Source organism: Camelus ferus, chromosome 8 (assembly GCF_009834535.1).
Source record: "Camelus ferus isolate YT-003-E chromosome 8, BCGSAC_Cfer_1.0, whole genome shotgun sequence".
Lineage (NCBI taxonomy): Eukaryota > Metazoa > Chordata > Mammalia > Artiodactyla > Camelidae > Camelus > Camelus ferus.
Window position 1 is genome coordinate 18,618,213 of NC_045703.1, and position 27,024 is coordinate 18,645,236.

Consider the following 27,024-nt stretch of genomic DNA (forward strand, 5'->3'; position numbering starts at 1 on the left):
TCCTGCACTGTGAGTGAATGTAGGGTTTCTGTCCACATCTCCACACTAGACCCCTTCGTCCTCTGTCACCTACTCAAACGCATGGTTCCAGTTGTTCTTCGTTCTTTCCATTTCACTAATTTTCTCAATCATCAATTCCCCTTCTCTATTGATTGTTCCTACCAGCCTGCAAATATCCTGTTATTTTTTTTCCATCTTAAAAAAAAATCCTTCTGTTGATTCCATATTCCTCTCCAGTTCATTGTTGTTCCTTTTCTCTTCTTTCCTTCACAGCAAAATTTCTCCAAATAATTGTCATTACTCATTGCCTCCAATTTCTCTTCTCCCATCCCTCTTGAATTAGGCGTTTGTTTTCCCCCTTCTGCTTCGCAGACCCTGTTATGTCAGGGTCACTAGTTAGGAAATCCTCAACCCTCATCTCACTTTCAGTTGGCATTTAATGTACTTGGGAATTTCTTCCAGTCCTATGGTTTTTTTGTTTGCTTGTTTTTTAATTGAAGTATATTGATTTACAATGTTGTGTTGATTTCTGGTGTACAGCATAGTGATTCAGTTCCACATATACATATATTCTTTTTCATTACAGGTTATTACAAGCCATTGAATACAGCTCCCTGTGCCATACAGTAGGACCGTGTTTATCCTATTCTGTACATAGTTTGTATCTGCCAATCCCAAACTCCCAATTTATCACTCTCCTATGTTCCTCTTTGGTAATCATAAGTTTGTTTTCTATGTCTGTAGTTTGTTTTCTGGTTTGTAAATAAGTTCATTTGTGTCACTTTTTTGGATTCCACATATAAGTGATATTATATGGTATTTTTCATTCTCTTTCTGGCTTACTTCACTTAGTGTGACAATCTCCAGGTCCATTCATGTTGCTGCAGATGGCATTATTATATTCTTTTTTATGGCTGAGTAGTATTCCATTGTAGAAATATATCACATCTTCTTTATCCAGTCATTTGTCAATGGACATTTAAGCTGTTTCCATGTCTTGGCTGTTGTAAATAGTGCTGCTATGAACATTGTGGTGCACGTATCCTTTCAAATTTGAGTTCCCTCTGGATATATGCCCAGGAGTGGGATTGTTGGATCATGTGATAAGTCTATTTTTAGTTTTTTGAGGAATCTCCTTACTGTTTTCCATAATGGCTGCACCAAACTACATTCCCACCAACAGTGTAGGATGGTTCCCTTTTCTCCACACCCCAGTCCCATATTTTTTAATGTCACCTCCACACTGAAGACTTTCAGCTCATATATGCAGCAGTCTAATGACTAGCTTTACCTTAACATCTAAAGGCATCTTTACAGCCGAGCTCCTGGTCTCTCATCCCAACATGCTTCTTCATGGTTTTCCCATCGTTAATCAGTGGTAGCTCTCTCCTTAGGCTGCTCAGACCAGAAGCCTCTGAATCATCCTTAGTGTTTCTCTGACTCATTCTCCACATCCATTTCCTCAGTAAATCCTTCTGATGCTATCTTTAGACTATAGCTAGAGTCTCACACTTTTACTGTTCTGTATCATCATCTCTTACTGGGATTATTGCAGTATCCTGTAATTGGTCTTGCTGTGTCCGCATTTGCCTATTTACAGGCTGTTCACCAAACACCAGCCAGAGAGATCTTGCCAAAATGGAATTTGGAGGATGGCATGACTTTGCTCAGTGGCTTCCTGTCTCACTCACCAGCTTACTGACTCACTCGCTCTCACTGTGGAAGTCACAGTACTCACAGTGACCCGCCAGGCCCTGTCTGATCTGAGCCACGTGCCAGCCCATCCTTTTAACTCTTCAGCTTCATCGCTTACTGCTGTTTCTCTTTACTCCAGACCAGGCTCACTGGACTTGGACTTCTTGCCTTTCCTCTGATGTGCTAATAAACCTGTTCATACCCCAGGACTTTGCACTTGCTGGTCCCTCTGTTCAGAACATTTACACCCTGAATGCATGCACGATACATCTCCTCACTTCCTTTAAATGTCACCTCTCAGTGGTGCCTTCCTGATCTCCCTGTTTAAAACCACAGTAGTCCCACTTCCTCTCCCCCAATCACCTAGTCCCTGCTTTACTGTTCAGCACTTCTCATCATCTCACTCATTTTCTTGTTTTATTGTCTGTTTTCCCTGACCAGAATGTAAGTTCCATGAGGGTAGGAATTTTTTTTTTACATTTTTTTGTTGAGTTACAGTCATTTTACAATGTTGTGTCAAATTTCAGTGTAGAGCACAATTTTTCAGTTATACATGAACATACATATATTCATTGTCACATTTTTTTTTTTTTGCTGTGAGCTACCACAAGATCTTGTATATGTTTCCCTGTGCTATACAGTATAATCTTGTTTATCTATTCTACGTTTTGAAATCCCAGTCTGTCCTTTCTCACCCCCCCATCCCCTTGGCAATCACAAGTTTGTATTCTGTGTCTATGAGTCTGTTTCTGTTTTGTATTTATGTTATTTGTTTTTTTTTTAAGATTCCACATATGAGCAATCTCATATGGTATTTTTCTTTCTCTTTCTGGCTTACTTCACTTAGAATGACATTCTCCGAGGACATCCATGTTGCTGCAAATGGCGTTATGTTGTTGGTTTTTATGGCTAAATAGTATTCCATTGTATAAATACACCACATCTTCTTTATCCAGTCATCTGTTGATGGACAGGAATTTTTTTTTTTTTTTTTTTTTAGTTTTGTTTGCTACTGTATCCTCTGCATCTAGAATACTGTCTATACAATATTAGGTACTTTATAAATGTAAGAGTAAGTGTGTTAGTTATTTTAGTCTTTCCAGTACCATGATTAGTCTGTTACAATATGAAACTGAGCCTTGAGGGGGTTTAGTGATTTGTGGCGATAGCACTTAAACCCAGATCTGTCTTGACTCATGGTGCAGTCACTGCATGTAGTAATTCACCCATTGGGAGACAAAGTGTATGAACTTTACGTTAGGTTAATTGCACTAGAAAGTAGAAGAAGTCATCAATACTGTGCATTTTATTTGTGCTCTTACCCTCAGCCATTACCTGTTTGGGAAAAAATAGAAACAGATTTTTAACATTTAGTTTGTAATTGAAGCAGTTTCTGTTAGATCATAGAAACTTGTTGGAGAGAGTTGTTTAAACAGTTTCGTCAAACAAACCAAACAGGTTTTTGGAGTAAGAGTTCTGAGAAACTCAACTTTCTGCTTTCTAGCAGCAAAAAAGATTTTATCTACTGATGAAAAATAGCTGAATCGGGGAACTTGAAGCAGCAAGGACTAAATAGGAGCACCGCTCATCCGGTTAAGGTGCTTTGGCTGTTCCAGGGACGCAGATCTCACAGATGGCAGCTGGAATCTGTGTTCCTTTTCTACCAGTGAATTGTTCTTGGTCTAGTGGAATCATAGATTGTCAGCAATTATCAAGCTACTTGCAATCAAATAGCGAACTGGTGATGGATGGAGGTCACAATTTCAGAAGGTAGGTGCAGATCATGATGAGTATGACTCATGCTATAAGTTTCTGCAGCTGCTTTTTGAGTGCAAACGACAGGATGTGTCTAGTTGGCATCTCCCAGCACCTGCCCTGTTTGCGGTTCACAGTCAGAGGAATGATTGAGGAGAAAGTGAGTTCTGTGCACCGGGAAGAACCGGTATCCCTGGGCTATGGAAATGAAGCAGGAGACCCAGATCTGTCGGCCGAACTTTTGGTCCCCTGGCCAGACTGTGACCATTGCTTGTATCCATCCAGCTCCCTGAAATGAGAATTTTTCACGTAATACTGATACCAGCCTGGAGGTGGTGAAATTTCAAGTGAGAATTGAGTGTATGCTAATAAAGTATCCTGCGGTTTTAGTGGAAAGCGTAAGATGTTTGTCAAGCTCCTTTAATTTGAAGAGTCTCAGATTCCACGTCCTGGCTCCTCTTTAGTGAGCACTGCTGACGTCCCTACACAACCCTGTGAGTTCCAGCCATTGTCACCTGATGCAGGCACATGGGCCTGCTGAGAGTCTGAGCAGAGTGGATGCAAAGATTTTGGGGTGTCCCCATGTAGTGCCCCGTTTTGAGGGACTTAGTCTCTCAGTTTCCAGCCACCAGGAGCCCCAGACTCCATTTCCTGACACCTCAAGTCAACAGGACTGAGTATGTGCATCTGAGTTCTAGCTGTCCCATGTCACATGGCCTGGGGAGTCTCCCCAGGGCACAAGCCTGATAAAGGTCATGCCATCCTGAACTTCCTTTCTTTCAAGGGTCAAGTCCCCTGCAGTTCAGTCCTGCTTTTTGTTCTCCAGTGCCTTTTAACGGTCGTTTGTTATATTCTGTCCAGATTTATAATCATTAGATGTAGGACATTTAGTGTGGAAACAAAGCTGCCCTGCCATTACCGAACCTGGAACTTCAGTAAGTTGTGATACATAGTTTTTCATTATCATTCAGTTCAAAACACTTCCCAATTTCCATTATAATTTCTTCTCTGAGGCATGGGTTATTTACACATTTATTTAAAGGTTTTTTTTTCCCTAATATAAGGCTTTAAAATTTTTTTTTGAGGCATAAATGACATATTAGTTTCAGTTGTACAACATACTTTGATATTTGTATACTTTGTGAAGTGATCGCCACAATAAAGTCTAGTTAACATCTGTCACCTTACACAGTTAAATTTTTTTTCTTGTGATGAGGACTTTTAAGATCTGCTCTCTTAGCAACTTTCAGATATGCAATACAGTATTATTAACCATAGTCATGCTGAGTATTACATCTCAATGATTTATTTATTTTGTAACTGGAAGTTTGTAATTTTTGACCACCTTCACCCATTCCCCCCACCTCTACTCCTGGCAATGAGCAATCTGTTCTCTGTACCTAGGAACCTATATTTTTGTTTTTGTTTGTTTGTTTGATATTACACATATAAGTGCAATCACATGGTATTTGTCTTTCTCTGTCTGACTTTCTTCGCTTAGCATAATACCCATGTTCCATCCGTGTTGTTGCAAATGGCAAGATTTCATTCTTTGTTATGGCTGAGTAATATTCCACTCCATGTGTTTGTGTGTCTGTATATATATAGATTTTTAGCTATCTATATCTGTCACATCTTTTTCCATTCATCCACTGATGGACACTTAAGTTGTTTCCATATCTTGGCTATTTACTGTAAATAATGCTGCAGTGAACATGGCGGGCATATATATATTTAAAACTTTGTTATTGCTTTTTAGCTTAATTCTACCATGGCCTGAGAATATACTCTGTATAATTTTAATCCTTTGTAACTTGTTGATTGGCTTTACAGCCCAGTCTGTGGTCGATTACTGTCAGTGTTCTCGTTTACTTGAAAAGAATTTATATTCTTAGCTCTTGGGTACAGTGTCAGTTGGGTTATGTTTGTTAATCATGTTCAAATCTTCAATAGTTTTTACATTTTAAAATAAAAAGTGTGTTTTTTCTTTCAGTGAGACTGATATATGAAAATCTCCCTCTAGATTGGAAATTTTATTTATCCTTTTAATTCTGTGAATTTTTTCTATTTATTTGGAGCTTGTGTTATTAGATGAGTATAAATTTAGAATTATGTCCTCCTTATGAGTTGAATCCTTTAACATATGAATTTCCCCTCTTGTCTCTGGTAATGCCTTTTCCCTTAAAGTCTACTTTGTCTGCTATTAATGCAGTGACATCAACTTCTTTGGGTTAGGTTTCCCATTGTTTGTTTTTTCCTTTCTTTAACTTCCATTTATATTTATTGTTTGAGTATTAATTTGAGTATTGTTTGAGTATTAATTAATTAATTAATTTTCTTTTAAGTAATTGGGTTTTGCTTTCTTTTATCCCAGTGTGACAATTTTTCTTTTAATTAGAATGTTTCGATTACTTATATTTAATATAATTACTATGTTTGCATTTAAGCTGTCATACTATTTCTTATCTGTTTCATCCACATGTTCTATGCTTTTTTCCTCCACCTCACCATTATTAACTTAGTGAATTTTCAATTGTGTGGTGCATGACATTACTCTCATTTGTCATATTAAGATGACTTTCTTTTCTTTCGTAGGTAAAGATAGAGTTTTTAATACCCCATTGTGCGAACAAGGAATTGTTGGATTTGGAATTGGAATTGCAGTCACTGGGGCTACTGCCATTGCGGAAATTCAGTTTGCAGATTATATTTTCCCTGCTTTCGATCAGGTAAGAAGATTGTATTTGACTGTAATTGAGCATTTCTAAGGGAAGTCCATGAAGTATTGAAGTATTATCTCCACTCTCTCACCTCCTAGCTGGGGAATTTTTTGTTACCTTTGGGCTATTGTGTTATGGGCATGTATTTAAAGATCTAATAAAATGGCTTAAGAAAATGGTTGGGAAAAATGACTCATGGTGACATGTCCCTTCTCTCTTTCCCCCTCAGATTGTTAATGAAGCTGCCAAGTACCGCTATCGCTCTGGAGACCTTTTTAATTGTGGAAGCCTCACCATCCGGTCCCCTTGGGGCTGTGTCGGCCACGGGGCTCTCTATCACTCTCAGAGTCCTGAAGCATTTTTTGCCCACTGCCCAGGCATCAAGGTATTCTCTGTGATGTGCTTTATTTGCTCTCGATTTGATGTTTCCGTTTTGGTTCCTTCTGTTAATATTAACTGATCTGCTTATCGAGAGAAAAGCAATCAGGATTTTTGGAATTTATGTGAACTTAATTGTTTTTAGGAAAGAGAGCTTATATTTCTTTTAGATCAAGTATCCAGTGCCCAGGTTTATAGAACAGTCTTCTTGAAGTGGCCTTGGCTTGACCTTGACATTAATTTCATAGACTTCAAAGAATAAGAGCTAGAACACAGTCGGTTTATCTTCCACCTCTTTCGAAGCTCTGTTTCTTTCTAATAGGGCTTTCTCACTCAACTGATTTTGGGGTAATTTTAAGAAATCTTCTGTTAGCAGATTTAGTCCATATTTACCTGAAAGTCAGAGGGATAAGACTTTTGCTTTTAGTCTGTTTCTTCTTAAATAGAGTAACAGAAGACTTTGTTGCCTAGATGTGTTTTCCAGTCTAGGATAAGGTCATAGTTGTTCAAACAGTTAATTTTGAAGCCTCTTTTGTAGCCTTCTGCAATAATCTTAGGTCTTCCACAATAGTTCTTGGGTCTTTTGATTTTATATATATTTTTGTATGTATGTATGTATGCATGTATTTATTTATTTATTTGCTTATTTTATGTCTTAATTTTTTACATTACCTTCTTTCCTATCTTCTGAAACACCTTCCAGGGAATCATTATAGAAACTCATCGATGTGTCCACCTAGGGCAGTGTGTCTGTTTTTTGATAACATGAATCATTTGTGACTGAGTGTTTAAGTTTTATTTTATTTATTTATTTTTTTTACGAGACCCAAGTTGTAAAATTTCTTAGTTGAATAGAGTTTGCATAATTTTCCAGTGTAAGCTGGAAATGGTAGGTTGGGACAGAAACCACATTTGAGGCAATCATTATTTTTTTGCCTGAGCTGAAGATCAATTCACATTTACTGTTTATGGTGTTACCCAGTATTTTTAAAAGACGTTCTTTTCTCTCAGTCCCCTACCCTGTCCTCCCTGACCCTTTCTCTTTTATCTTACCCCAAGTGAGAATATATACATAGTACAAAAGATTGAAAATAAACACATGAAGAAGGCAGATGAAGAAAAACTAAAATAAGAGCATAAGATGAAGACAGTGTGTGTTATGAGGGGCCATGTGTTTAGCTGTCTGCTTTCAGAAAATAGTGAGATTTTTGCTATTTTATTTTTTAAATTAAAATCTTTCAGTAAGATGATATAAAAATGATTTTGAAAGCCAAGTATAGCTTGCTTCAAGGAATCTTACTTAAGTGTTTATGATAAATTCAGATTTATTTTATTTTATTATTTTAAAAAATATTTCATTGTCTATATTTTTCCCCCCTTCTTAACAGAGGTACTGGGGATTGAACCCAGGACCTTGTGCATGCTGAGCATGCCCTCTACCACTGAGCTGTGTCCCCACTCTCTCAGGTTTATCTTAATGATAACTCTTCCCATGGGACACTTATCTTTATGCAGTTACTTAACAATCTTTAAACTAGATACAAGTTTGTGATTGGAGGCAAAATGGTATAGAAGTTAAGAGCTTGGTCAGTTAGAACAGGTGGGAATCCCTGCTCTAGCAATCGGTGTAACCTTGGGAAAGTTACTTGATCCCTCTTTAAGTCTCAGTCTGTATTTCTAAATTGGGGAAAATAATAATCACCACCTCGTGGGGTCGCTATGAGCAGCGGAAGAACTAACCCACATAGTGGGCTTGGCCCCACTAACATGTGTTCTCCCTGCTGTTACTACCATCATCTTCCTCAGTATCAACCTCATTCTCAGGAAGGTCCTAGAGCCCTTTCCCCACCTGGAAGTGTTTTAAGTATCCACACTTTTCTTTTAGCTTTTCAGTAACTTGGAATTATAGTACCTGGATCATAAAGTTCAGTGGATTATCCAGATTTTGCATGGGAAAGGAGGAGATTTTAGCATGTTAAAATTGGAGAAGAGAGTTGCATGCCTTTGGAGTATTCTACTGGAATATTAGTAGAAAAGATTTCTTTATAGGTAAATGCAGGAAGATATTGGGAACTTTACTCTGTTGTATTGATGAGTGCTTTTTGTGGATTCCTTTTATTGTTTATGTATATGCAAACCTAGCTCCTTGAGAGAAGAGCAGTATCTTAGTTACCAGAATATGGTGGGCATCTGGTAAAAATTTGTGGAACAAATGGGATTTTTTAGGGGACAATATGTAAATTTTATAATAAACGATGATTGGTCTAAAAATACAAGCTTTCTATATTTAATTAGTAACAATTGGTTATTTAAATATCAAACCTTTTTATAAGTAAGATAACTGGGATACATTTTCACTGAAATTGTCTTTAAAACAAAAATCTGTTTTTGCAGGTGGTTGTACCCAGAAGCCCTTTCCAGGCCAAAGGACTTCTTTTGTCATGCATAGAGGATAAAAATCCTTGTATATTTTTTGAACCTAAAATACTTTACAGGGCAGCAGGTAAATGTTTCCTTTATTTTATATTTATGAAGATCTTTATACGTTTTGTTTTACACAGTTCAAAATTATGTAACTTTTTTTTTTTCCCAGAAGCTTGTTTTATATTTTCCTTGTAGGAAAAAAAGAAATCTGATTACTTCTATATTTAGTTTGTCCTCAGCTGTATATTTTAAGTTAACCATAGGGAACATCCATCCTAGCTGTTTTATATTTTGATTGTGGAAACAGAAGCAATGTGAGCTGGTAGCAAGAAAATAGGGATTATATTTGACTCCATAACAGATGCTAGTAGATGTGGATTGAATGAAAAAGTGAATGAGCTCTTTGTCCTAAATAACATCAAATGCCCTTTTAGCAAAAGTGACCTTACAGGTCTTCATCTGAATTAGGACTCTTGGTAGTGAAGGGGACACTGTTAATGCTGTGACATCAGGTCTGCACTGAGGGGAGTGTCTAAGATAAACTGGAGTGTTTGGTCACCCTTCCCCTATTCTCAGAATCATAATTCTGTAAACCCTCATCTGTGACTGCCTCTTTATCAACTATAGTGGACATTTAAACATCAAACTGTTTATTCTGTCTAACGTGTATTTTGTTTTAAATTCAAGAAACATTGCTTTGGCAAATCATTCCTTTCCTTGAAGAGCTAAGCTTAAAAACATTTTGTTTTATTCTGATGTGAATTACTTACATTTACATACAAATGCACAGATATTAAGTATGCACTTTGATAGATCTGACAGTCCCATACATCCATGTAAACACTGCAAAATAAGATGTAGAAAACTTTCATCACTCCAGGAAGCTCTTTCCTGCCTCTTCTCTGCCAATCCATTCTCCCTACCCCAAAGTTAGCCACTTTTCTAATTGCTCTCACCATATATTAGATGCACATGCTTTGGGGCTACATAGAAACAAATCACATAGTACTATATATATTCTTCTGTGTTTGTCTTCTTTTGCTCAACCCATTGGCTTTGAAATTCATTCATGTTGTTACTTGTATCAGGAATTTATTCCTTTTTCATTGCTGAGTAGTATTTCCATTGTATGAATATACCACAGTTTATCCAGTCCTGTTGATGAGCAAATGTCCATTATTGTTTTCAGATTTTGTCTATTTTGTACAAGGCTGCTAGGGACAATCTTGCACAAGTATTTTTGTGAACATATTTTTTGAAGTGGGGGGAAATAAACATCTAGGAGTAGAACTGGTTTGTCACAGAGTGGATGTAGATCGTTACAAGAATCTACTGAAGAGTTTTTCAGAGTGGTTGTGTCATCTTACATTTCTGTTGGCGAATTTATCAGAGTTCTATTTATTCTTAAGTTAAGCATACTTTAAATTGAATTTCTATCTCTTTAAGAAACTATTGTTATCTATGTCCCTTATGGAATAAAAAAATAACAAAAGAATTTATAATCTTGAGGTGAATAGGAAAATATCAGTTTTTTAAAACTCTTTTTATTGAAGTGTAGTTGATTTACAATGTTAGTTTTAGGTGTACAGCAAAGTGATTCAGTTATACATATACATACACACACACACACATATATATATATATATTCAGATTCTTTTCCATTATAGCTTATTACAAAAAATTGAATATAGTTCCCTGTGCTATACAGTAGGACCTTGTTGTTTATCTATTTTATATATAGTAGTGTGTATTTGTTACTCCCAAACTGCTTATCTATCCCTCTCCCATGTCCCCCCTGGTAACCACAGTTTGTTTTCTATGTCCTTGAGTCTATTTCTGGCTTGTAAATAAACTTTGTATCTTTTTTTAAATTTTAAATTCCACTTATAAACAACATCATATATTTGTCTTACTTACTTCACTTAATATGACAATCTCTAGGTCCATTCATGTCCTGCAAATGGCATTATTGCATTCTTTTTTATGGCTGAGTAGTATTCCATTGTATAAATACACCACAGCTTCTTTATCCAATCATCTATTGATGGACATTTAGGTTGTTTCCATGTCTTGGCTACTGTAAATAGTGCTGCTATGAACTTTGGAGTGCATATGTCTTTTTGAATTAGAGTTTTCTGTGGATATATGCCCAAGAATGGAAAATACCAATGTTAAAACTGAGTAGCTATTTGATTTCTAATTACTTGGATACCTTGTGAGTATTATATTTGTAAGACCAACCAATTAAAGCTAATCAATTAATAAAGGTGTTTTTTTTCAGTGTTTAATAAGAGACTGAGTAGGAAACATTTCAAAAAGTAATACTTATTTTGCTGCAGATTTTGAAACCAAGACTGGTAAGGGAAATGTTTAATGTTACAGGATTCCAGCTAAGAGACTGAGCTGGAGATATTAGTTGTAGGTTTGGCCCTGGGATAGATTATGAAAGGCCCCGACGAGGAGGATCGAGGCTCAAAAGTTTTGCAGAAGTTTCCCTGTGATTGATTATGTGCCATTTCAGGGACTCTTAACTCTGAATCTTTTCTTGACCCCCAATGGCTCGATAAAGACTAAGAAAGCATCGTTCTTTCACAGCTAGAGGACTTGTCTGTAGAAGAAAGTAGGCTAGGAAGAGAGCTAGCCAGCAAAGTCTTCATATGAGTGTTCTCTGGGTGGTTATCAAGGTTGATCCCTGGGCCAGCAGCAGAAGCCTTGTGGGAGCTTGTTAGGAATGCAGACTGTCCAGCCTCAGTTCAAGACCTACTGAATCAGCACCCCTGGGGACGGCCCAGCTCGCTGTGTCGTCACAGCCCTCCAGGTGCTTCTGACTCAGAGTAACTTTTGAGAACCAGTGCTTAATATCAATATTAAAGCAATAACTATCTCCATTTGTCTTTTTTAAAAATTCTTGGTTCTTATATAGAATTCAGGATGCTTTTAAGGGGGTAGGGTAGGTGCTTTTAAGGGGCTCAGTGGTAGAGTGTGCACCTAGCATGAACAAGGCCCTGGGTTCAATCTTCAGTACCTCCATTAAAGATAGATAGCTAGATAGATAAATAGATAGGTAGGTAGATAGGTAGGTAGGTAGGTAGGTAGATAGATAGATAGATAGATAAATAAAAAAACCCTCCCATGCCAAAAAAAAAAATTTCAGGATGCTTTTAACGTTTAGTTTTCTTAGACTTGGCCTCTGGTTCAAATCCGTATCTTATAGCTGACCATATTTTGGTTTCTGCGTTTTTGAGGGGGATGAGGTCGGGGACTCTGAATATTCTGACACTGATTCTTTTATTGCTGCCTGTGTGGAGCCACTCTTTTCTGGCTCCATCTGTTAATCTCTCAGATCTACTTTGCACTGGTGTAGTAAACTCCACAGTTAAGTTTGTTTGGAATGATATAAAAAGGAATGGAGTATTTTGATTCAATAATCTGGAGTGCCTTGTGGAAGACATTTCTGTATTGACAGAGTCAAAAAGATAAAAGATGCTTTAGATTCAGCTTTAGATTCATTTAAAAGATCAAAGAGCGTGAAAATTCCTAAGTGGTAGTAATAGGAAGACTTGTATCTGTAACTAACTTAATAGATTGACTTCCCCTCACTACATTCATTCTTGAATTTCCAGTATACATTTGGGAATAGTTAAAACAGGTGACTAAAGATAGGAACCTTTACATTTGAATTTTTTTTAAGAGTTTATGCTGGAAAAGTTCATAGAGTAATAAATATAGGTGTGTATTATTATATTACAGATACTTTCCTGACAGTTACTTGTAAAAATGGGAGTTGATTGGGAGTTGTATTAATTACATAATAGCTCATTTATGCTAATTATCCAGTAATCCTAGCTAAATGGGACATGGTCAAGTATAAGTAAGGACACAAAAGCTAACTTTTGAGAAGTCTAAGGCAATGTTTCTAAAGTCCATGAATTTAAGTCCTCATTTTATTTGTGGAATGGTATCTTAAATACATGGATATATTCATGAATTATACAATTTCAAAAAGTTAGGCGAACAATGGAACCCATAATAAGACCTTAAGGAAGACAGAAGTTTATCTTTCTCTCACATAAGTGTCCTGGTTGGCAGTGTGGCATCTCCTCAGTCATCAAGGTACCAGGGCCCTCCTGTTTGATTTCTCTGCTGTCTTCAACGTGGTCCCACAAGGGTGCTGTACTCCCAACATCACATACACATTTTAGCCACCAGGAAGGGGAAAAGAAGGAGGAAAGGGAAAGGGAAGAAGGGGAAAGAGATTCTTTAAAGAATGACTTAAAAGGGGGAGAGGGTAGAGCTCAGTGGTAGAGCATATGCTTAGCATGCACGAGGTCCTGGGTTCAATCCCCAGTGCCTCTGTTTAAAAAATATATACATTTATATATAAATAAAAAACCTAATTACCACCCCCCCCAAAAGAATGACTTGACTGTTTCATTTAATCCTCACAAAAACCTTACCCGAAATTCTGTCACTATCACTATTTTATCCATGAGGAACCTAAGGGTTAGAGAAGTTAGGCAACTTGCCCAAATCTGCACAAACAGGATTCAGACCCAGACAGTTTATCTCTAGACTCAGGCATTGGACGTATGTGGTAAATGGATCGTTCCATTTAATCTTCGTAAAAGCTCTGTGAGATGGTATTATCCTGAAACTGCAATGTAGAGAATTTAAGAAACTTACTCACAGAGGAACTAGTGACAGAGTTAGGTTTTAAACCAAGGTGTTCTGACCCCAAAGGCTGTCCTCCTTCTCACATTACTTACCCTACTTTATATTACCACTTAAACATTGTTGGGTGGAGGGCATAAATGAAACAAGTTGCTCCCTTGTCCTGGTTTCATGCCAAGAAATACGCTGTTTAAAAACATTTTCCCACAGAATTAAAATGACCTACGTTTTAATTGAATGGAAAAATATGCCATCAATAGCCATTCATTGAGGCTGTGTATCATTTATGGGCTGTATAGTCCAAGGTTTGAAGGTGTACCGACTGTGCTAACTTCTCCATTGGCATTGGGTTAATTTTCTTCTTTAAAGGTTATAAAAACTACACGTGACACAGCCCAGTGTGGTCACAGGTCTGATTTGGGAGCCTCTGTGCTATAATTAAGGGACTTGGTCACATGTCCCCGGCTAGAGACAAAGGCAGCCGAGAAATATAGTCTTCTCACATTTCAGGGAGGGGGGTAAAACCATTTGTCCCTGTCACAGCTCTTCTTGACCTCCCTGACCCCCTCATTTTTGGATCTGGTCCCCATACACTATTCTCTGTTGCAACATCTGTGCTGTGATGTCTCTCCCTTATGTCTGGTCTACAACATTTAGAAAGGATTTCTTCCCACTTAGCCATTAACTTTATAAACTACAAAGATGAAGGTAAAAATAGGTCATTAATCCATTCTTTATGCAGCAGTTTTCTTAATTTTGTCTCCACTTGTTTTGAATATACAATAAAGCTTGTACCTTTTAAATTTGGAAAGAAAAAGTCACTAAATATTTCTGGATCATTTATTCTAATTATGACATCTACATGCAATTAAATTTTTTTAAAAATAGCAGAGGGTTATTTAGAAGAGGCAGATAAGGAAGAGCAATCTAGACAATGTCAAAAATATACAAAATAGTTATGATTCAAAAAGAGAATGAGTCGGGGACATTATCAGATAAAGGCATCTGGTGGAGAAGCTGTTCTTGTGTGTCTTTTGAACTTTTCGGTTTTATTTAACTGAATGATTCAGGGCATCAGTGATAACTGAAGTAAATACGGCTTTTATCTATGGTTGTTTAGTGAGAAGAAGTAAGGCTAAAAGCTTGTGTTGCCTTATTTCCAGAATTCACACTACCCTTTCAGGCAAATATAGGTCATAATGATATTGAGGATTTTTTTTTAAGCAAATATAGGAATTAGATACATACTCATACATTCTGAAGGGAAGAAAATTGTTTTAAGTGGTTTCTGAATGGTAGAAGACTTTAAAAATATTTTTGCTAAATCCCAGTGTACACAAAAAAGGAATTCATGTTTTGTATTTTAAATTTGTTTTGGTTGGCATCATTAAAGCAGGTTATTTTTATGCAGGCTAGGACATTTAATACTAGGGATAGTCACTGAAAAGAATTAAGTTTGATGCAGTAATGAGAGAAAATTCATTTGTTAGATTTGTTAGTTTTTAAATTAAAATGATACACAGAATTTAAAAACTCAAATAATATCTTGTAACCAAAAATAGTAGTTCCTTACCTCAACCTTTGCCAAATCCATGCTTCTCTCCCCACAGGCAATCATTTATAGTAGTTTCCTGTAGTATATCATCATTAGTAAATAATGTGCTTACACTTGTTTTTAAAATTTTAAGCATTATTATTTTAACTTCCTACTAGAATTTGGCTATTTTATGCCCTCTTCTTTTCTCCAGCATGTGTCTCAAAATATCCAGGCTTTAAAAAATATCTCTATAGGGTGGTAGTGTAATTTTTGGTCAGATTATTATTTAGTATTTACATTGCTATGATCACATTGGTATGATTCACAACAGCTAAAAAAAAAAAAAAAATGCAAAATACCCAGCATTCTTTTATTTCCTCTTTGATTTGAACTGTTTGTTTTCTCTGAAATACTTTTTTTCCTTTTCTTTCTCTTTTCATTTGCTTAATTTCTCATGTTTCTATTACTAATATAGTCCCTAATCTCCTCAATGTAATCTTTCTTTGTTATCTTCAGACACATTAAGTGGTCAGTGTGGTTTCTCTTTTTCCCTTGGGCAACTTGTCTTTCTTGTGGCAGTTGAATAAAGTGGTTACGATTGTAGATTTTGGAACCAGATTGCCTGAGTTTGAAGTCCTGACTCCACTACTTCCTGCTCAGGTGACTTTGGGCAAGCTTCTTACCCTCTCTGTTTTAGTTCTCTCAGTACCAGGACAGTGATAATACCTTGTCTCATCAAGTTGATTTAAAGATGAAATGAACAGATTTAAAGGGACTGGCACAGTGAAAGTTCTCCGTCATTGCTGGTGGTGGTTGATGTGACTTCCAAGGGTAACTTAGTTGTATCATTAGTCCTTAATATGACAAAAATACCTATTTTTATATCAGGTATTTTATTCATATATATAAGGGCAGCATTGAAGTTTGCTAAATGGCAGCTTGGAACTCGAAAGTAGTTCAGTTACCCTGTTGCACTACTTTAATTTTCTTTTTTTTTCAATTAAAAAGACATACACCTACTAGAAATAAGATACCTGTAATATTTCAGTGTAAACAACATTCTAGTTAAGTGGTTAGTAGTGTCTTACATTGTTTTCTTGAAAAGACTTATTTTTCACCTTATAAAGGTATTGTATGCTCTACCGGCAAACAGTTGATGCTTAATGAGCCACTTATTGGCTTGAAACAACTTTCTGTACAGCTCATGTGCAGGCCAGAGAGTAAGGCTGAGCTCAGCTGGGCAGTTCTGGTGTCCGCTGGGCTCCATCATAGGTCTGCCATCAGTTGCAAGTCAGGTGTGGCTTGGATTTGCTGACCTTAGTTGGGCTGTCTCAGGTTTCTGGGGCCGTGGTTGGTGTGCTCTGGTCTGCTGTCCCTCGTCCTCCAGCAGGCTAGCGTGGGCTTCTTCACATGGTGGAAGCAGAGGTCTCAAGGGAGCACGCAGAAGCACCCAAGGCCCTTGAAGCCCAGGCTGGCATGCCTCTCTGCTGGAGTATGCTAGAGCAAGCCTCAGGCTCAGCCTAAGATCATCAGGAGGGCAAACAGCGTCCATTTCTTCATGGAAACAACTGCAAAGTCACATTGCAAAGGGTGTGGATACCTGGTTAAAGGATTGTGGCTATTATTGAATCTTTCCTATGTGTTTATTGAAACTCCTAAAAGTACAAAAGCGATGATCAAAGGAGCTCATAAATCCATCCCCTAACTGCTCTTGACTTTTTGTTGTATATCCTGCTAGACTTTTGTCTGCATGTATGGCCTTTTTATTACTGTCCATTTATTTTAGTTTTCATTTATTTGATTACAAATGATCTTTTTTACATTTTGTGTTTTTTACTTTCATGCTTGTTTATTCTTCATGAATTGCTCGCGTAGACTTCAGCTTTAACCTTGTGGAGTAGCGTTTCCCTACCCAACTCCTCAGATCTTTCTGTGCATTTATATTTATACATATGTGAATGTATAGAACACATTTACATATAAACAGAGTTACATAAGGTCATACTGCAAACATGGTTCTGTGGCTTTTCAAATCTTTTCCCATGCATTTACATTTACACAAATATGTGAATCTATAGAACATATATACACAAATAATGAAAATAAACATGTTATGTGTAGCTATTTTATAACTTGCTTTGCTTACCAATTTATTTTGGATACATTTGAGTGTAAGTTCACAAAGATTTAGCTGATTTCTAACTTACACAGTTTCTTGGAGTATACCATAAATTATTTTTCCTTCTATTGTGGAACTTGGAGTTCTTTCTAAATTTTGCCTATTCTAAACAATGTTGATGTAAACATCCCTATTTATATATATATTTGGGCATGTGGAAGGAGAAAATTAAAAGCCTGTGTTTTTTGTAGTCTAAACTTTAAAGCCTACGTTCCTTAATTCCATTTTTGTTTTCTGGAAGCCTCTTGTATTCTTTGATTAAGCCCTGAGTAATAAATAATAGATGAAGGCAGACACTGCAAGTGTCTAAAAGGCAGTGACTGAGAGGATCAGGTGTTACCGACACAGGTCCTGTGGGAAGACAAGACTCAATATGTAACCATTTATAGTCCTGAAAGCTAAAAGTGAAAGCTGGAAATGTTTGGAAGACAGTTAACTTGGGGATGCTAAAAATAAAAGCCTTGCATTTTTATTCTTGTGTGTATCAGAATTTTTCCTGCTCTTGTATTTTTAAAACTTTTTGTGTGTGTGTGTTGTTATAAAACGTGTCTTTTTCATCTGTTTATTAGAAGTTCACCTTGAAGCAACTGGATCTCAACAGTTTAATGTTACCTTCTGGGAAATGTCGCCATTATGTCTATACCTGTGAACTGATTGTCATTGAGAGCAGTGTTTGTCCTATTATTTGGAAATATATGGGTATATTTATACATAGTTTGTAAAGGTTTTTTTTTAAAGTAGGCAAAAAAGATTGGAACGTTTTTTTCCCTGTTCTTTGCATCTGCACTATAACGATTCTTCTTTTCCAAAAACATGTTTGTCTTCATTTATTCAGACTTTTTATGTTAATGCATAAATTGTGTAGGTATTTCCATTAGGTTTGGCATATTTTGTTGTTAGAGTTACTACTAGATGTTTTATATATATATATAAAAATTATGGGTAGGATATTTTTTCTGTTACATATTTCTAATTGGTTATTACTGGTATATGGATAAGCTGTTGATTTTGTGTGTTAATATTGCATTTGGAGACCTTACTCAATTCTCTGATAAAATTTCAATTAATTACCTTAAATGTTCTAGGTAGAAAATCTTATCCTCTATAGCTAATGATTATTATAGCTCTTTTTCCCCCCAATAATTGATCAGACATTTCTCTTTTCTTTATTAGAACTCTCATCTTTAAAAAATTTTTATTAAAGTATAGTTGATGTACAATATTATATATTATAGGTGTACAATACAGTGATTCATAGTCTTTAAAGGTTATACTTCATTTAAAGTTATTATGAAATATTGGCAATATTCCCTGTACTGTACAATATATCCTTGTAGTTTATTTCATACATAATAGTTTGTACCCCTTAAATGTCTCATTCTTCCTTAACCTAGTACGCAGTTGATGCTCTTTATCAAGTTAAGGAAATTTCTCTTATTTTTAACTTAGTCACAGGCTCCTTCCTGCCACTTCTCCCAAGGTGCTGAATTTTTTTCAGATTCTTTTTGGGTATCTGATGAGATGCTTGTATGGTTTTTCTCCTTTGATCTCTTGATGAGATGAATTTCATTAACATATTTCCTAATGTTGAGTAATTTTGGGATAAATTCTACTTGATCATGATGCGTTGTTCCATCAGCACATTCCTGTATTCAGTTAGAAGATTTTTAAAAAGACCTTTTTGTTCATAAATAGACTATAGTTTTCTTTCTTTACATGTATATGAACATGGATATATATTTATATGTAAAATTGGTTTATAGCTTTTCCTTCCTTCACCCTTCTTGTCTGGTTTCCAAATCAGAGTTAAGCTAGTCTTGTAAAATGAACTGGGCTGCTTTCTTTTTCTGTGCTCCAGACTGGATTGAATATCTAGGTTATTATCTGTTCTATCAGGTTTAATACAATTTGCTTGTAAAACCACTGTTTCTGGTGCCTTTGGGGACAGATTTTTGACTTTGCTTTTGATATCTTTTATAGTTCTTGGTCTACTACCGGTTCTTGAGTAAATATCGGTTATCTATATCTTTTTATAATATCATATTTTCTCTGAATTTTCAAATTTAGTAGTATGAAATTTTCTTTGTAGTATCATTTGATTAAATATGTTAATACATATAAAATACTTAGAATAATGCCTGACATATAAGAAATGCTTAATAAATGTTAGTGGTGTATTAAAAGATGTTTCTATTATTTTAAAAAAACTCCAATAATTTATTTGAATATTAACACCATCAATATAAGCCTTTATTCAGAATGTTGTACCATGAGCACACTAGAGTGTTCTAATTCAGGAGAGAGGGGGTAAAGGATTTTATAGAGCTTTAGCAAGAGAGGGCCACCAGTGAGCAGCCAGTTTCAGGAATAGTTGGTCCAAAACGGTTACCAGAAGAGAGAGGAATTGTTCTTCCAATGTTGTTTCTGTTGATTGGACAATTCAGATTTTATAAGAAGTTCAGAAGGAATAGTTGCTAGGTCCACGGTAATACAAGGGCTACTGTGGAATGTTTTTAGCCTGTCAGGGATTCTTATGAAGATTATTTAGGATTTACAACACATCCTAGCATATTTGGATGTACATTGTATCATGTTAAATCAAGCCAGAGTCCTCTGCTTCTTGATTACAGACAGTTCCTAATGTGTTTCTCAAAATGTGAACAAAGTCAGATGTCTGAAAGTCTAAGATGACTTCTATTTAAAAGAGTTCTTTATCAAGAGGGGAATTACAAAAATTCCAGTTTGAATCTCACCTTTTAGATATAGTTGTCAATGACACAGTTACCAAGCTTATGTATATGTAAGTATGTATCTTTAATATTTTTCTTTCCAGATTGAATGATTCAAATGACTTAAATGCACCAAGCATCCAAGTGAAAATTTGTATGCAGTAACCAAATGATTTCTTAACTGACTTCAGTTTTATAGTATTTTCTTTGGTGGCATTAGTGCTTTGGTTTTTCTCCAGCAAAATATTGAGGGCAAATATAATAGCTCTAATAGTATAGAAACATTGCTATGCAAGTATTGTCATGATATTATTAATGTTATTAACATTGTCAAAACTGAACTGTTAACTAACATTAGGGATGTTTTGAGCTGGCATTTAGTTGATCTACAGGGTTTCAAATTTGGAGTAAAAAGCACACACAAAACCCATTAGGAATTTTCATTTTCAATATGTACAAGTGTATGTTAAGCAAAAGTTGAAGCTATATATTTTGAGGTCTGGCATGCTAATAGGTTGGATAGGTAGGAAGCCCTAAACTCTGGAGGCCATTAGGTTATTTAGGAATTTTCATATATATTTATCTTTCACAGATAGAAATAAAGTTGTCAGGTGTGTGAAAATTACAGTTGGGAAATTTTTCTCAATTTGAAACATTTCATTAATGTTGTCTTTACTCCTTCAGCATCTTTCAGTGTTGTACTTAAATTTATGGATTCTACCTAATTTATCTTTATCTCAGGTGCTGAATATGTCTTGGGGGGTAGGAAATGATTATAAATAAATGATGTTTGTTTTTCTTAAGTCACTGGACTACAAATCAGAGTTTCTGGCTATATTAGTGTGCCCAGTATTCCTGGTAATTTGGTAGTTTTAATCTATGATTTGATATAAAGGAATTTATATAAATGGAGAATACAGATTTCTAACAAAGGAGTGATAATACAGCCATACGCAGAGGCAGATACTGGGTGATAAGTGTGTGTGGAGATTGTGAAGAATACTTGATCTATGGAATAAAAAGCCCATTTAGTATATGAATTTGAGGAAATGGGAGCAAATTGCTGCAGCTAAGTGAGAAGTTCAAGATTTAATACTTGATTGGTCTTAGGAAAAACGGCAATTATTTATTCTTAAGATTATGTCGTCAATCTTTTAAAAATGTGACAAACCTAACATCCCCTTCGTTAAAATATACAGTTGCTGCTATTGATTTTTAAGGTTTACAATGATACATGTTCATATTTCATATTTCTACTGAAACCCACTTTGGGCAGATGTCTGAGCAATATGACATAGTGGTTATGAGCTTGGACCCCAGAGTTACCCCTTTGCTATCTTATAACTTTACCAAGTTAGTTAATACCTCTCTGACTCAGTTTCCTTATCTGTAGAATTGGGGTAAATCTAAGATCAATCACATTGAGTTGTGAGGATGAAATGAGGCGATACATGTAAGATCCTAAAAAACAGTGTCTGGTATGTAGGAAGGGTTTGCTAAATAGTAGCTCTTTTGGTTATTATTAATATATTGGGGTTTCCTTTATTTCTCACCAAAGGTGACTTTTTCTTCTCTTAAATACTAATATTATTAGGTAAATCTGTTTTATATTTGTCAGTTGGCTCTTGTTTCCACACTTGCTTTACTCTAGTTCTCTGTAATGCTGGAAAAGGGGTTGGAAATTAGTAAACTGTATTTTTCTTTCTTTTTTTTTTTAATTGAAATATAGTCAGTTTACAATGTGTCAATTTCTGGTGTGCAGCATAATGCTTCAGTCATATATGTAAGTGCATACATTCCTTTTCATATTCTGTTTCATTATAGGTGACTACAAGGTATTGAATATAGTTCCCTGTGCTCTACAGTAGAAACTTGTTGTTTATCTATTTTATACATAGTAGTGTGTGTCTGCAAATCTTGAACTCCCAATTTATCCCTTCCCACCCCCTACCCCTCCTGGTTACTGTAAGTTTATTTTGTATGTCTGAGTCTGTTTCTGTGTATTTTTCTGACTCCCTGGCTGTCCAAGTTCCAGGAGATTCTGTCAATGGACAGTATTTGCATTGGATTAGAAGGAGGGATGGAGGTGGAAGGGAAGGAGGCCAGTTATGGTTTTGGAGGCATCGCTGGTCATGGCATTGATGAGACTCTAGCAGCTGTCATTGTTCTGCAGCATCAATGTCAGCAGCTTGATGGGCCTTCAGCTGGACTCTCCTGCTCAGCAGCATCACATGGTGGCTCCTGCACTGTTAGTGGGTCTTCTGGGCCCCTAGGTCCAGCCCAGAAGTCATATCTGCTTCCTGATCTCTGAGTTGCATTATTTCACCACTGTGCTACTCCAGCCCTTGCCACATCTTTCTAGCAGATTCCCTGAATTCACTTCTTCTCGAGAAGTTCGTTTTCCTGATTGGATCCTGATTCATAAAGTCATTAACCACTGTTCAGTGTTACATATGCAGTGATGAATTTTGCAGTCTAGCAGACGTATCGCATGGTTCCCACATGTCTTTCTTCTTAGAACTGTTGTCTTTGGCTGATGTGCTCCAGTGATTTTTTTCTGTCCGTTCTTTGCATTTAAGAAGTCAGAGGACAAAAGCTCCTGGAAAATATAGCTCCTCATGGGTATTTATGGAAACTGAGGGATTTAAGATACCAAAAGCGTGATATAGAAAATATCTATCATAATACTTTAATGTTGGAAAGTCATCTACTCAGTATAAGGTATTATATTTTATTGATTCTAAGATGTCCATTGCCCTTCACATTGTAACATATCTGAAATTGGAATGTGGCTTAAAATCAGTGGCATCTTGGAGTCATCTTAACCAGTGGCCACTGTTACCTGCGCGTGCACAAATATCAAAATGGTTAATCAGGACCAGTAGCTGTAGATTGGGTATCAACAGCTTAGAATAAAATTTCAAAGACGCCAGAGAACTACTCTTTTAACAGTGAGGTTCTAAGTGGTGTGATGGGTAGAAGGCTGGGGAAAGTGGAGGCTCACAATTCAGGGATCTTTCGAAGCAGGAGTCAGAAATAGGCTGTTCCTAATGCTGAGCTAGCGGGAAAGCCTGGTACCTATCTTTTAACTTTTTTAATGGATTTATTTAAAAGGTGCTGCATCAATGATGTGCCTGGTAACACAGAAAATGATATTCTGTAAAGAACATGTACACTGATGGTTGTAAGTCAAAAGGTGAGTGAGAATTAGATTCTGAAAGTGAAAGAGTTCTAGGAATAGCATAACTAACATATTTTCCTTACACTTTGTTATGATGTGTATATAAAGGTGATAGGTGGTACCCACGTCTGATTAAGTGTAATTTTTTTCTTTCAATAAGAAGTAAAATAAAAATTCTAGGTTTTTTTTTTCGTGTTTTTTTGGAGGGGAGAGGTAATTAGGTTTGTTTGTTTCTTTGTGGTTCATAAACTAATGGTGATTTTACAGTTGACTGTGAAAACTAATATATTCTTTTTCTATATCAACATAATTCTTTTGTTAGGTAATTTTTTTTTCTTTAAACTTGCTACATGCTGATGGAGAATGGCTTTAAAATGTGCCCCTTAATTCAGCATTCCATTATTATCTTTGCCAAATACCAGTTTATCTTGTTAGAATCTGTGTAAGTGAAGTTCATCCATATGTAGCTCCTTGCTCTAGAGAATATTTACTTAAGGAATTCTAGAGTCTTAAACATGAAAAATGAACAAATGCTAGTAAAATGGCTGATGGGAGAACTTTTGTTAAATTATTAAATACTGCACAATAGAAAGTACATGAGGAAAAAGGACCCTAAGAGTAATTGCAAAGATTGATCAAGGTATGTTATAAGTATGGTTAAATTTTAGCATATGCACTAAGTTTGTTGACACATATTGCAGAAAAATATCAGTTGTTGTAAAAGCTTTTCTGTTACATTAAATGAGACAGGAGAACGGAAAGAGGCTAATTTTGAAATTGTGTAAGGAATACGGTGGTTGCTTTACCAAATCTTTGTTTTTGTGATGACTTTGAGAAAAAGAATCTAATTTGTCTTATATGCAAAAGAACTGGGAATGTGGGATTTTCAAAATAACTAATTATCAAAGAACAAGAATTAACATGCATTTGAGTTGAACTGGGTCCAGGACTTTTTGTTTCAAGGTAGTATAGCTATTCAGTAAAAAATAATAGGTAGATTTTTTATTTTTCAGTGATAATGACAACATGACCTTCTGAAACAGTAATGCTTATTTAACATGCTTAATAGTGTGAAGGCCTAGGTTATTATGTGGTTGTGACCCTCAACCACTGTGGCTCCCAGGACATCCCTCTGGTTGACTCCTTTGTGGAACTGAGGCTTTTGTCAGTTTATGCTGTGCACGCATGCTCCTAATAATCACCATGGGTTAAATAATACCAAAGGCTTGCACTTCATTATTTTATTTATGGAAAGTTGATTTTATCTGCTAATTAGACTGTAATATTAATATTATGACAAATATATTGATAAATATAGACAAATATATAACAATATATTGACTTTTTAAAGTAGACTGTTAATCTTTAGACCTTCAGTAATTTGAGGTGCAGAGGTGATGCGAAGATTGGGCACAACGGTGTTTGGAGAATAATTTTAAAGTGATTACTAGAAGAAATTGCATTAGTTTTTTTGTTCATATAGTCTTAGCTCTCACATCAGTGTTAAAGGAAATTGTTAGTGTAGAGGTGAAAAATTACCAAAAAATATGACCATAATTAATACCTTCAAATTTGAAAGGAGAGTGTTTAGGAAAAGAACGATTATAATATAGAGAGATTAATTTATGATTAAGTAGAAGTTTTATACAGCAAATGGTAATAGGAATAAGAATAACGTTCCTGGAATGAAAACTTTATAGTCTCAGTGACTGTACCAATGCAGTATTTTAAATTATAAAGCTGTTTTCTTCCTCAGAACTGAAAGAACATCTATAGCAATTAACTTAATGTGTCCTCATTCTGTTCCTGTGATGTGCCAGGTAGACTCAGGCTGCTTCCCATAGTTATAGGTGGGAGACTAGGGCACAGAAGTAATATGATGCTTTGTCAGGGCAGCAGATTAGATGCAGAGACAGGGCTGGGACTGGGCTCTTGTGGGGAGAGGGTGTGCGCACTGTCCCCCATTAGGTTGTAAATTCTGGCAAATGAGCGAGGCTCTCTCAGGTGTGGAGACTTGGGATCTGCTGTTACTGATCAGGCAGCATGAAGTAACGTACTTTAGAAGTACACTTCCTTTTTAAAAAGAACATTTGTGCTTTATCACAGCATCATGTTTAATGCAACACAATAAAGCCCTACCAAGCTTCACATCTGTGAGGAAACGAGCATTACTGTAGGTTAGTGCCAGCTCAGAGAAATGACCCTATTATCTCTGTCCCGGTAATGCTGTGCCTCACAGCGGGACTTACAGCATTAAGAGTGAATTGTTGCTCTCTAGCCAATTCTTTCTACATGAGTTCTTAATGTATTACATCGGAAAGAATTGGAAAGTTCTTTCTAGGGACTTGGAATTATAATTTAAAGCTTTCAGTGTTCACCTTTACCTAAAGCATCATGTAAGTCTGTGTTGACACGTGTTTGTAGGTGTGTACACACACACACACACACATCTCACACCTTCATTTCTTTGTACACACGTTTTCTTTCTATATGAAATGTCTCCTTTATTTCCTCTTGTGCCAAGTACTTCTTTATCTCTGAGACCCTGATCAGTTGTCCCCTTGTTGGTAGTGAAGCTGCCTCTACCTTATAATCAGATGTTGTTTCTCTGTGTAGTCCCAGAGCAGTTTGTCCTCACTGCTATATCTTTTTTTGGGGGCAGGGAGAGGTAATTAGGCTTATTTATTTATTTATTTATTTTTAATGGAGGTCCTGGAGATTGAACCCAGGACCTTGTGCATGCTAAGCATGTGCTCTACCCCTGAACTATAACCTCCCCCTGCTTAAAAAATAAGTTTTTTTGTTTTTTGTTTTGCATCATGTTTTTATTTGTTTGTTGATTATCTCTTTTCATCCTTTTAACTCCCAGTTGAGTATGTGCCTCTCAAGGACAGGAACTGCCTTTTTTAATTTCATAGTCTAGCATCTTGCAGGATGTCTGCATATATCAGGTATGCAATGACTATTAAATGAATTAGTGTATATTATACATAGTCTGTAGGTTATTTATATACTCTACCTTATTTAAAGAATGTGTTGGGGAGAGGGTATATCTCAAGTGGTAGAGCACAATCTTAGCATGCGTGAGGTCCTAGGTTCAATCCCCAGTACCTCCTCTAAAAAAAAAAGTAAATAAACATAATTACCCCCCACCCCCCCAAAAAAGAATGTTAAGATGACTTGTAAGCAGTACAACAAATTAGAAGAAAATTGGAAGGAGAAAAGAAAGAGAATGGGAAATAAAAGGGATCAAGCATGAGTTAATTCATGCTGAGTCTATAAATGTACGTGTAATATGAATATAAGGGCATTTGCAACTGCAAAGAAGCAGAGATGTTGGAACTTACCATATACATTAAAAAAATTGATCCTGTTAGATGTTTGAGCAAAAAATTGCATCTTTTTTATTTCGGCCTTAGAAAGCTCTGTCTCTTTTTTCCCTAAGCCACACATTTTTGTCAACACAGCTGATGCTGAAGGGTTTCCCTTTGGAATGCTCATGAGTGCTAAGATTAGAATGTAATCAGCACGTGGGGGAGCGGGGAGGCTCAGTTAGTCCCACTGCTGGGAAAACAGGAATCTGGCTGCATAGGGGCTTTTCAGTTCCCGGGGTTTCGTGCTCTAACTCCTCTTACCTGCTCTCTTTCATAAAGCGCTTAGCCGTGGTGTAAGAATGACTATGTGAAATAAAAACTCTCTCTTGGAATAAAAATCTTTAAGTTAATAAATAATTCAAGTTAATAAAACTAGAAAGT

At 36.1% G+C, this 27,024-nt stretch overlaps 1 protein-coding gene across 1 annotated transcript in view; it reads left to right on the plus strand.

The window, feature by feature from the left end:
• Positions 1-27,024, plus strand: part of BCKDHB (branched chain keto acid dehydrogenase E1 subunit beta) — a 195,691-nt gene that overhangs the window by 32,119 nt on the left and 136,548 nt on the right. The window contains exons 4-6 of the mRNA XM_032484509.1: positions 6,046-6,179; positions 6,400-6,555; positions 8,943-9,051. Of these exons, the coding sequence (XP_032340400.1) occupies positions 6,046-6,179; positions 6,400-6,555; positions 8,943-9,051 (399 nt within the window). The remainder of the gene's footprint in view (positions 1-6,045; positions 6,180-6,399; positions 6,556-8,942; positions 9,052-27,024) is intronic.